This window comes from Anastrepha obliqua, chromosome 2 (assembly GCF_027943255.1).
Source record: "Anastrepha obliqua isolate idAnaObli1 chromosome 2, idAnaObli1_1.0, whole genome shotgun sequence".
Classification (NCBI taxonomy): domain Eukaryota; kingdom Metazoa; phylum Arthropoda; class Insecta; order Diptera; family Tephritidae; genus Anastrepha; species Anastrepha obliqua.
This window is the reverse complement of record NC_072893.1, coordinates 13,579,163-13,591,218: the sequence shown is the minus strand read 5'-3', so window position 1 is coordinate 13,591,218 and position 12,056 is coordinate 13,579,163. Positions and strand designations below refer to the sequence as shown.

Sequence of the window (12,056 nt, the reverse complement as noted above, 5' to 3'; positions counted from 1 at the left end):
GAGTGCTGCATTCAAGCGGTCCAGTTGTTGGCAGTACAGGTCCGAATTGAGCGTTTGGCCATAGGGGAGCAGCTCATAGTGGATGATTCCCTGCCAATCCCACCAAACACACAGAAGAACCTTCCTGGCCGTCAATCCAAGCTTGGCCACCGTCTGGGCAGCTTCACCGCTTTTCGACCACGACCGTTTGCGCTTCACGTTGTCGTAAGTGACCCACTTTTCATCGCCAGTCACCATCCGCTTCAAAAACGGGTCGATTTTGTTGCGATTCAGAAGCGATTCGCATGCATCCATACGGGCAAAAATGTTTTTTTGCGTCAAGTCGTGTGGTACCCATACATCGAGCTTCTTTTTGAATCTAAGCTTCTTCAAATGGTTTATAACGGTTTGATGACTCATGCCCAGCTCTTGGCCGATGCTACGGCTGCTACTATGCCGGTCTCTTTCGATCAATTCAGCGATTTTATCGCAATTTTCGACGACAGGCCTTCCGGACCGTGGCGCATCTTCGATCACCTCTGCACCAGAACGAAAACGTTGAAACCATCGTTGTGCGGTGGAAATGGAAACTGTATCGGGTCCATAAACTGCACAAATTTTATTGGCAGCATGAGATGCATTTTTGCCTTTATCGTAGTAGTACTGTAAAATATGCCGTATTTTCTCTTTATTTTGCTCCATGTTTGCGACGCTATAACTCACGAACGACTAAAAGCAAACAACAATTAATCAAACACGTGTTAGCACGTGAAAAGGCTTTCCAAAAAGCTCTAGCGTGAACCGATGCGACGAATACAACTAGAACTACGCGCTTGCAAAGACAAGCTTGCGGAAATACCGCAAGACTTTTTTGACAACCTTTATATTATAATTAATGGTTCATATAGAGTAACTACGTGAAGCTCTTGATTATCGCTATGTTACAAAATAGCTAACTAACGAGAATATTCCCGGCTTCAGTCACGAAGACAAACAAACAAGGCCTATAAAAGTAAACAATTTTCATCACTCATGCAAATGACATTAAAAACAAAGATATCAAAATTCGAGGGCTGAAAACAGTTGTGCAACCAACAAACTTAAATGGAAGTACAAAAAACCGCTTAAGGGGTCCCGCGTGTCTAGAATTAAAAAAAAATCGATTTTTTTTTTTTTTTTTGATATTTCGAAAGTATAGGCTTGATTGAAAAGTATTTATTATATTTTTAAAGTATTTATTATATTATATTATTATATTTATACTTATTTTTTTAAGTAGTTTTATTAAACCTTTTGGCTTATACAACCAATATTCTTCAAAATAGGACACTTGAGCGTCAATACACTGCTGGTAGCGCTCCTTCCACTGCCGGAAACATTTTTTAAACTCATCCGCCAGAACCGCGTTCAATTCGGCTGTCACAATTTTGTTGGATCGCCTCGATGGAGTCGAAACACCTCCCCTTCAGCTTTCTTTTCAGACGCGAGAACAAGAAGAAGTCCGGAGGGGACAGGTCTGGGCTGTAGGGAGGGTGGGAAAGCACCGGAACCCCCATTTTGGCCAATGCAGAGGTGCAGAGGAAGGCGGTGTGCGCCGGCGCATTGTCGTGATGAAGGCCTTCCAGATCGCTGTTCGTCTTCGATGTCCTCCCGGCCTTCCTTGAACGACTTGTGTCACCGTTTTACCTGGGCACTGGACAGAGATTGCTCCCTGTAAGCCTCCTTGAGTAGCCCAATGGTTTCGGTACTAGTTTTGTTTAGCTTTACGCAAAATTTGATCGAGTAACGTTGCTCCAACGATCGCTGCATTTTCGCCACTGCAAAATCCTAACACACTTTTAAAGCAGCTGTCACGCGCGTAGCGATGTTGACTGCACCGCTGTTGCCAGCGAACTGGAACCGGTTTCTAGTGGAAGGGGAAGGTCCAACGATCATTTTCCCATACCAGTCGATTCGGTTGATCGCTTGACAGACGCTCCGCGCGGGATGGCTCATTACTTTTCAATCAAACCCTGTACTGTCAAATTTTTAGAATATTTTTTGGATATTCCCAGTATTTTCGATTCTACAGCCGTTTTAGCAGGTAGAGTCAGATTCGTCACGCGGCGGCATCAATGGTCGCATTTAAATGGTCAAAACCTTAAACTCAATTATCTCAAAAACCTTTTTTTGGCCTGGTGTTGTCAAAAAAAAACAAAAAAACTATTTAATCGAATCGTCTGAAATTTTATTATGTTGTTCACAACATCAATGGCTACCGCCCGTACTAGAATCATATTATTATTTCAATTATTTCGTATTTTTTGATTAAAAAACGGAACACTAACCTGAGTTAGCACTAGAACAGGGTATTTTCTTCTGACACAGACTGTACATGGGCTAACAAATGGAGAACAAAGCTAAACAAAAGCTCATCACCACATAAAGGGCTTTCGCTAAAAAACGCTACTTGCAAGCTGATCTGCATCGATGCGTCGATAATCCCATACATCGGCGAGCGCTCAAGCTTGTCAATCCGCAACAAATTTACAAGCAAACTTACGGACTTCCGGTATACAATTATGGATATATGCTAGTCAAAAGTACATCAACTCTCTCCAACGTCAACAAAACGAAATCCGATGACACTTCGTTGCCATCTGAACAACGACTGATGGGACGAGTGTGTGAACACGTGTGAAATAATCGCGCAAAAATTCGTCTGTCGAATCTCCGAAAAGACGTGGCAGCCGAAGCACCTCTCACAATTATCTTTTTTACCATAGTTCAAGAGCGAACCTTGTACTCCTATTATCCTTGGCCATAGCTGACAAACACCGACAAAAAATCGTGTCAACTATGTAGCATAGTAGGTGAAGTGTACGTTGCTTCTTGGGGGAATGCACACAGAGGCGTATGGCAGTTGTGCCAGTAGCCTAAAGACCGACCATTGTGGTAGAATGCCACTCCTGCACGAGGTGCCCCTGCTTTTAACCAAAAATGGCGGATCTAGAGAGGCATAACCTAATCCTAGGTGTAATTCGAACCGTGCCTATAGGATGAATGGCACTACGTAAGTGTGTCTTATAACGGTGACCTCCAGATATCGGGCGCCCTCTGGTTGTAATTAGCCTTACCGCGACACCGGGGCACTGTCGTGGCTCGACCTTGCCTTCCCCTTCACTCGTGGAACCACATGGCAGAGTCAAACAATTTAATAAAAAAGGCAGGAGTGCCTAATATAAACCAGGTCGATAACGACCTTTCGGTAAACAGTGCCGAATTACCAACAACATCGCAGGCAGCTAAGGGCAAACAATGCCCTCCAACTGTCAGCGAAAGCACGGATATGGACATGGCCCTGGGGCCAGATGGCAAAGCTTCTACCATATCACCAGAGGAAGAGGAGAAACTATTATCTTCTCCCACTCGTGACTCAGGAAGAAAGGACGAAGACAAGGTGCGACTTTGCGGTGCCGCCAGAAAGCGCCTAAAGTACTTCCTGAGAAAAGGCCACAGCATTGACGAGGCAAGAAAGTTGGCTCAAAAACCAGCTGATCTGAAGCGACAACGCTCCAGCAGCACCACGCCAAAGCAAAGCTCCCCTAAACGTGCCAATTTACAGGGGAGCTCTAGCGTTGGAAAAAAGGCAGAAGAGACTACCGAAACGGAAGGACCAAAGGCAGCAGTGCCTAATCCAGAAGTCAAGGTAGACTCAACAAAAATGTCTTACAAAGACGCGGCGTGTAGCACGAAGTTGGGAATAATTCCTCCTGACTATCCCACTACAGTATGGTCGAGGGAAAGACTAACGGCCATACAACATGCTATCCTGGAGGCGATAAGGAAAAAGCAGACTGGTGCTGCAAAGCCCAAATTTAATAGCTGCACCTTTCGCCCAGGATATATAGTTATATCATGCGGCTGCGATGATACGGCTAATTGGCCAAAGGAAGTAGTTCCTAAGCTAAAGCCGTGGAAAGATGCACAGCTGAAGATTGTGCAGGAGGCGGACATACCGCGCCCACAAATCTTCGTTGGTCACTTTCCAGAATTGGACAGCACCTCAACTGAGGATATTATTAGCCTCCTTGACGGCCAAAACGAGGGCCTCAACACTAATGACTGGCGGGTGCTCAACAGAGTGCGCAAGGGTACTGTGGTAGAAATTACCATTGCTATTGACCCAATCTCCGCAGAAGTCATAAAGACTTCCAACAACTGGCTGAACTACGGGTTCGGTAAAACCCAACTTCGGCCAAAATCTAAAGGCCCGATTGATCCGCCTAAGGTTACCGAAAAGGATTCTGACCCCTCGGCGAAACAAAACTCTGAGGAAGCGGGAACTTTGACTCCAACGGCTTCCATAGCCCAGGACGTGTTATGTTATCGAGCATTTGCACAACGCTTCTAAAAATCTAAGAATCGTTATTAAAAAAAGCAAAAACAAAAAAAATTCAGCTGCCTGTTCGTTCAGTCGAAATCATCAAAGCAATTTGATCGACAACAGAGGCTGCCACTTTATCCCCGGGTGAAGACCGCAGGATGGCCTGGCGCTTCTTTGCTGATTTGTGTTGTTTTCCGCATGTCAAATCTGGCGTTTATTTATGTATTTACACCTTCGAACCAAAACAATTCACGTCCCACCGCGCCACTCCTCCATCGAATTGCTCCAGTGAGGCCCAAATAGCGCATTTACCATAGGTTGATAGCCAAAGGCATTGTTGTGGCCGCGGAAGGCGTGCGAGTGGATCAGTGAATCACAGTGCATTAACAACTCAATAGAAATTAGAAATAATCATGTGTCTACATGCCGACGAAAAAAAAAACGAATATCTAAAAATATATAAACATTTGAACACACACACACACACACTTCCATGCATGGACATACACATTTAGAAATAAAAGTTTACATTTGCATTTAATTAAAAGAAAAGAATACCCATACAACTAGTTGGTGGTTATTTTGTTTGTAAAAAATTATAAACAAAAGCATGAAGTCGAAATTGGCTGGAAAACATTTTCCAGCGCGAGTCGCCGCCAATGGGTATATCAGAAGCAAAAATCGTATAACCGTGCATGTAGAGATGCTGTGTGTTGATACACATACGCACATACATGCGTATACATTTAAATATGCGCAAAGAAACGTGTAATTTTGAAATTTCTTCGCGCTTCTCAATTTTTCTTTGACTCAGTTTAGTTGGTTTTTCTAGCTCCTAACGTTTAGAGCTCCTTGAAGCGGTAAATTTTAGAAATAATAACGAAATCGAGCACCTACTTTGCATTTTTAATTAAGTTTTAAAAGTAAATCTAAGTCTAGTTACAAGTAAATCAAAAGCAACAAACAAAAATGAATGCTGCACCTACACAACATCGCGCCCGTGCAAATCCTGTGTCTCCGCATGCCATCCTATATCCAACCACAGACGTGCGATCGCCAACCGTGCACGGTTCACGCGTCTACCAGGGATTAAAGACATGTATGTGGGATTTGTTCTTTTTAATGTGCATACATACATACATACATACATACAAATATCAAATATAGTCACAGAAAAAAAATGTAACAGTGCAAAATAATAATAACCGATTGTGGTTAAAATGGTAGTCTATGGTATGATTGTATTTAAACAAGTGGAAAATGATCTTAAGGAAGTGAACTTAACACTCGAGTACTTAAACGTCAGATGTACTTGTATGTGTAAGTACGATAGGCACACCTGCATTTGCCGCGTTAAATATACACTTAGTGTCATAAGTCTACGCTCCTTTGAGGGTAGTTGAAAAATTAACACGAAAAAAGTTTGTAAGTTTTTGAAATTCTTTTCACTGGGCTGGCAAATAAGTAATTGCGGTTTTGACGTGATAACGTCTTATAATTCGATTTAACAGGATGCACGCACGGAAAAATGTGTCGTTACCTTGCTCATTGCCGTTACCTTGCTCATTGCCGTTACCTTGCTCATTAGTGTTACCTTGCTCATATGTCGTTACCTTGCTCATTGCCGTTACCTTGAATGAACTGCAAGCGAAAGCGCGGAACGAACGACAAAGCAAACAAAGCAAACGAACGGCAACGTTCGACATCTTGCTCTCTCCTACTTAAGTGAGCGTATATGTGTATGTATATGCGCATATGTACATATATAAATTCACGTATTTGTATTTGCATATGCCTTCTTATTGATTATTATTAATTTGATTTACTTAAAGAATTTAAAATAAAACCAAGTTTGTTAATAATACCTGTTGTTTTAATGTTATTATTATTTTTTGACATGATTATGTTATGTTATGATATGTTATGTTATGTTATGTTATGTTATGTTAAGTTATGTTATGTTATGTTATGTTATGTTATGTTATGTTATGTTAAGTTAAGTTATGTTATGTTATATTATGTTATGTTATGTTATGTTATGTTATGTTATGTTATGTTATGTTATGTTATGTATTGTTATGTTATGTTATGTTATGTTATGTTATGTTATGTTATGTTATGTTATGTTATGTTATGTTATGTTATGTTATGTTATGTTATGTTATGTTATGTTATGTTATGTTATGTTATGTTATGTTATGTTATGTTATGTTATGTTATGTTATGTTATGTTATGTTATGTTATGTTATGTTATGTTATGTTATGTTATGTTATGTTATGTTATGTTATGTTATGTTATGTTATGTTATGTTATGTTATGTTATGTTATGTTATGTTATGTTATGTTATGTTATGTTATGTTATGTTATGTTATGTTATGTTATGTATTGTTATGTTATGTTATGTTATGTTATGTTATGTTATGTTATGTTATGTTATGTTATGTTATGTTATGTTATGTTATGTTATGTTATGTTATGTTATGTTATGTTATGTTATGTTATGTTATGTTATGTTATGTTATGTTATGTTATGTTATGTTATGTTATGTTAATATATGTTATGTTAAGTTATGTTATGTTATGTTATGTTATGTTATGTTATGTTATGTTATGTTATGTTATGTTATGTTATGTTATGTTATGTTATGTTATGTTATGTTATGTTATGTTATGTTATGTTATGTTATGTTATGTTATGTTATGTTATGTTATGTTATGTTATGTTATGTTATGTTATGTTATGTTATGTTATGTTATGTTATGTTATGTTATGTTATGTTATGTTATGTTATGTTATGTTATGTTATGTTATGTTATGTTATGTTATGTTATGTTATGTTATGTTATGTTATGTTATGTTATGTTATGTTATGTTATGTTATGTTATGTTATGTTATGTTATGTTATGTTATGTTATGTTATGTTATGTTATGTTATGTTATGTTATGTTATGTTATGTTATGTTATGTTTTGTTATGTTATGTTATGTTAAAGTATATTATGTTATGTTATGTTAATGTTAACTCATTCTGTATATCCATACAAAATATCTATCAAACAAATAAAATTAAAATTTTGTTTTGAAAAATGCAACCATTCAATCAGTATTTTCTTATGACGTTATCACGTTAAACTATCGTCAGTAAACCGACTTTACAGACAACCTCTTTTTTTTTAGAAAATCAAAGACAATTTTCTCATGGAACTAAATAGCTTTATTCTGAAATGTATTGCTTATTTGGATCAATGACCCTTTGCCATCTGTCAGGCAGCATCATAATCCCACGTTCATAGAACTTCTGGTTTTTATTAGCAAAAAACTGAATCAGGTACGATTTGACATTATCATCATTATTGAAATTTTTACCATTCAAGGAGTTTTGTAAAGATCGAAGCAAAACGTAATCAGATGGTGCAAGATCAGATCTATATGGTGGATGTGGCAAAACATCCCAACCAAGGTCCTATAATTTTTGGAAGATGTGTGTGGCCATGCACTGTCATGATGGAATGCAATACTTTTCCGATTTGTCAATTCGGACCGCTTTTCTTCAACTGCATTGTTAAATTTCGTTAGTTGTTCAATGTAGACATCAGAACTGATACAGTACACTAGACAGGGCTAGCTTAGTGGGGCGGCAGACCTTGGTCGGGAAAAACCTGAGTCATTCCGGTAACGAAGAACCGGCTACCATGGGAATGTCATCAGATTTGAGCCTTCGGTTGGGTGGTAAGAGTTCAAAGTAAACAATTCCTTTGTAATCCCACCAAACTGATAACAAAACCTTCTTTTGATGAATATCAGCTTTTGATGTTGCTTGAGTTGGTACATCTGGCCTGGTCCACGCTATTTTTCGCTTGATATTGTTGTAAACAACCCATTTTTCATCGCCAGTTATCAGTCGTTTTAAAAATGGATCATTTTCATTACGTTTCTTTAGCAAATCGCAGCTGTTAATGCGTTGCATTAAATGCGTTTCTTTCAGTTCGTGAGGAATCCATGTAACGAGTTTTTTAACATAGCCAAGTTATTTTAAGTGATTTTCAATGCATGTGTCTGATGCACGAAGCTTCTCTGTAATCTCACAACACTGTGACAATCCGAATCGATTATTGCTTTGATTAGGGCGTCATCAACTTCAACTGGATGACCAGAGCGTTTTTCATCTTTGAGTGAAAAATCAGCAGAACGAAATTTGGCAAACCAATTTTGACACTGCCGTTCCTTTAAGGCTTCGTCACCATAAACAGCGCATAACCTTTTATGAGCTTGCGATGCGGTTTTCCCTTTGCGGAAATAAAAAAGCAAAATATGACGAAAATGTTCCTTTCGATTTTCCATTTTTCAACGAATGCCAAACGAAAACTACGCAACCGATCAAAAAACTTTTTTTACTAATTGACAGCTGAATTCCAAACTATCAAATAACAAAATGTGTTTTACATTTGTACTACGTCTGCAAACCTAAAAATTCAACTGAAACCATCTATGAGTGAAATCCGCAATTACTTAGTTGCCAACCCAATATATTATTTTTAATTACTTAGTGCGTCCATAAGTTCTGTTACGAGTCCGTTATATTTATAGATCTGAAATTATAAAACTTTTTTAAATGAAGTTAGAGTAACTTAATCATGTAAATATTGAAAAAAAAGTTTAAATTTTCTATCGAAATGGTCACCTTGCTTTTACACAAGCCTCAAACGATCAGGCCAATCAGCTATTGCAGCACGCACCGTTTCCAAGGAAATTGACGTCGTTGCTCGAACCAAAGATTGTCTGAGACTCTCCAAATTTCTGTGAGATCTTCTATAGGCAATATCCTCCAATTCTGGCCACAAATCGGCCAATCTCCTACGGCTATGAACCTATGAATAGTTTTTTAGCCACTGATGGGTGGTTTTTTCCTTATGGGCTGGAGCTGAATCTTGCTGGAAGATCCAACGCTCTCCATTAAAGAGAGTATTGCTCAACTGTTCCTATTCCTCCTCTTTTTCGCAGAAGTGAAGTGATGTAACGCTTTTACAAGATATTTTTCCTTGTTCACTCCTCTCGAAAGACTTGTCTTACGTTGGTTTCGTTAATCTGTTTTTGATTTCTGGCAGGGTGAGTGATTAGCCTGCCGCTACCAGCCCTAAGTGGTGGAAATGCCCACCTGTTGACTAGGTAATTGATTAAGAACAACGCCTTCTTACTGCTTGGAGCGCCATCTGTGTTTCACATTTTTCTGCCAGAAGGATCGCACGGATGGTTGAGGGCTTCGTTAAATTTGGTGTGTCTGCGCTTCCTCTTGCTGGCGCCACTGATGCAGTGTGTAGCTGTGTGTTTTTCTTTGTTTCTGCTTATCTTACCAGCCACAATGCAAATAATGCGCTGACTACTGTGAGGGAGTGAGGATGGAAAGGAAAAGTTTTTGGGTTTGAGGAATGAGATTTTTTTTTTAGAAACAGGGAAAGTAGGTAAATTTGGAAAAGTGCGAGGACCGTGCTTCATATGCGATTAGGACCCACAACCTCTGGGATTGGAAGGCTAGTGCACTTACGCTAGACTACCGAGGCCGCTCCAGAGGGTTGTTTTCGTTGGATTAATGGCTGTTTTTGGGGCTGCTCTTCAGCTCAAATACAACAATTTTGCTTATTTACGTACCCATTAAGCCAAAAATGGGCCTCATAGTTAAGACCTCATCGTTGGCCTGAGCGCGCAATGGACACTTTTAACAGAGCGTCGATTTTCGTAACACAAATGCCCGATTTGTAAACATTGTTGAGGGGTGTAAAAAGTATGTATTTAGTTTAAAAGTAGTCACGCGTGATCGGTCAAAAAACTCGATTGGAAAAACTACCTCCAATCTGATCACCCTTTTATAATACAATATTTAGCTCGGTATCACTTATCCAAATGAGCGCTCCAATCGCTCCGTTTATTTTTAAATTTTTATGGTCAATACCTGAATGAACATAAGACTGAAAATGATTGAAAATATATTCAATACCCCAGTAATTGTAGCACACGTTCATGCATATATCCACACTTGCACTCTTTGTTAGGTGTTCGGCCGAGCTCCTTCTTCGCATTGTAGAGTGCATCTTGATGGTGTCAATCATATTTAACGATTGACAGACGAGCAATGGTGCGCTAAAGGTCAAAATAAAGATTTCCATCACTCAAAATATTTTTTTTACACTGAGAAGTTTAGGCCGTGCTTTTTTTCAACCCATTAAGTGTATCGTGACTTTTTTTGGCAAAGAGAGAGTCCTGCACTAATAGTTTTATATTAAATTGGCAGAATTGGCATTGCAAGACGCAATTCGTTCTGCACTACTAAATCTACGAGAACCCGATTCAGCGCACGAACGGAAGTGGTCAAATCTAAGCTTCCGAGTGTACATATGTATTTAAAAAATGAAAAATCTCCTCATAGACAAAGCTATCTAAAACTGTAGTCCCCCACCACAAATAAGAGGAGAAGCTCCGCCAAACACCAATAACAAAGGGTTATATAGGTATTGCACATATTTTGGTCATTTGCCCTTTCGAACTTTAAATCGCCCAAAACATTAAATATCTCAACCAAACCAAATTGCTCCAGTGATTAGGTATTTAAATAAACACACAACTCTATAAAAAACATATTTTGTTTACATTATCAGAAACTTAAAATCAAATGAGGCAAAAGTAAGCAAATTAAAATGCCACCCTGAAAGAAACTAATAGCCAACTTGTGCCCTTGTATGGACCGTCAGCCATGACTGTTCATCTTCCTTAATTTTCCCATTCAGACAATTGGTAAATTTTATAAACTAACCCTAAAAAGAATTGGGCAAAGCTACTGAATTGACAGTCCTTGAACGGATATAAATCGAGGATCCTTCCTTAACATAGAACAGCAGATGTCGATACTCGCAATTGATAAAATCATGCCAGTTCTAACCACAAGTTTTTTTCACTAGATCGAGTCTTCCCAGCAGGGTAGGCGTGCATTAAATTGTCTAGCGCTGTGAATTCGCAAATATATACAGACCTATGAGTGTGGTTAGGCGCTTCCATGAAGATATGTAAATATTCCAAATAACAAATTCGCTTTGGTAAAAACTACGCAGATTTTATCAACTAACCAGAGCCGCTTGGAGATGGATATTAGAATCAATATGCATATATACATACATTCATACACTTGAGCAAATTTTTAAATAAATACAGCTATGAATTTTCGCAATTTTACCGACAAATGGTATTTAGAAGATAAATAAACTTTACGCGCCCACAAAGTGCATTGTACGCTGAATTATTTCCCTTGCCGACAGATGTATGAATATGAACTAATATAGTTAAGCAAAAGTGCTTTATTGGCCTCATAACAACATAATGTATATGTTTTTTCCGGGAAACTATAATTTTAACTACGTCGGAAAGGTTAATAAAGAATTATTAATTAGTTTTCTATTAGCATTTAGTCCCAATTACTATTAGGTTCAAGAATAAGTTCGTAGTGTTTTTACTGAAGTCTTTTATTTAAACAAAAAACAATAATTATATCAATAAGTTAATCAATTATATATTCGCCGTTGCTGTTAACAACCTCTTCCCGCTGCGGGACGTGTCATATCATTTGAAAGCTAAAACTGCCACTGAGGAAAGTATTTAAGCCTATTTTGTGGTAAAATAGACCTTAAGCCTCCTTCACTTCCACGCTTGGCATATGAAAGT

The 12,056-nt window shown here is 38.5% G+C and overlaps 1 protein-coding gene across 1 annotated transcript in view; it reads left to right on the top strand.

The window, feature by feature from the left end:
• The first annotated feature begins 5,263 nt into the window (after positions 1-5,263).
• LOC129237936 (band 7 protein AGAP004871-like) overlaps positions 5,264-12,056 on the top strand; it is a 30,141-nt gene continuing 23,348 nt past the window's right edge. The window contains exon 1 of the mRNA XM_054872937.1: positions 5,264-5,444. Coding sequence (XP_054728912.1) covers positions 5,315-5,444 — 130 coding nt within the window. The 5' untranslated portion in view covers positions 5,264-5,314. The remainder of the gene's footprint in view (positions 5,445-12,056) is intronic.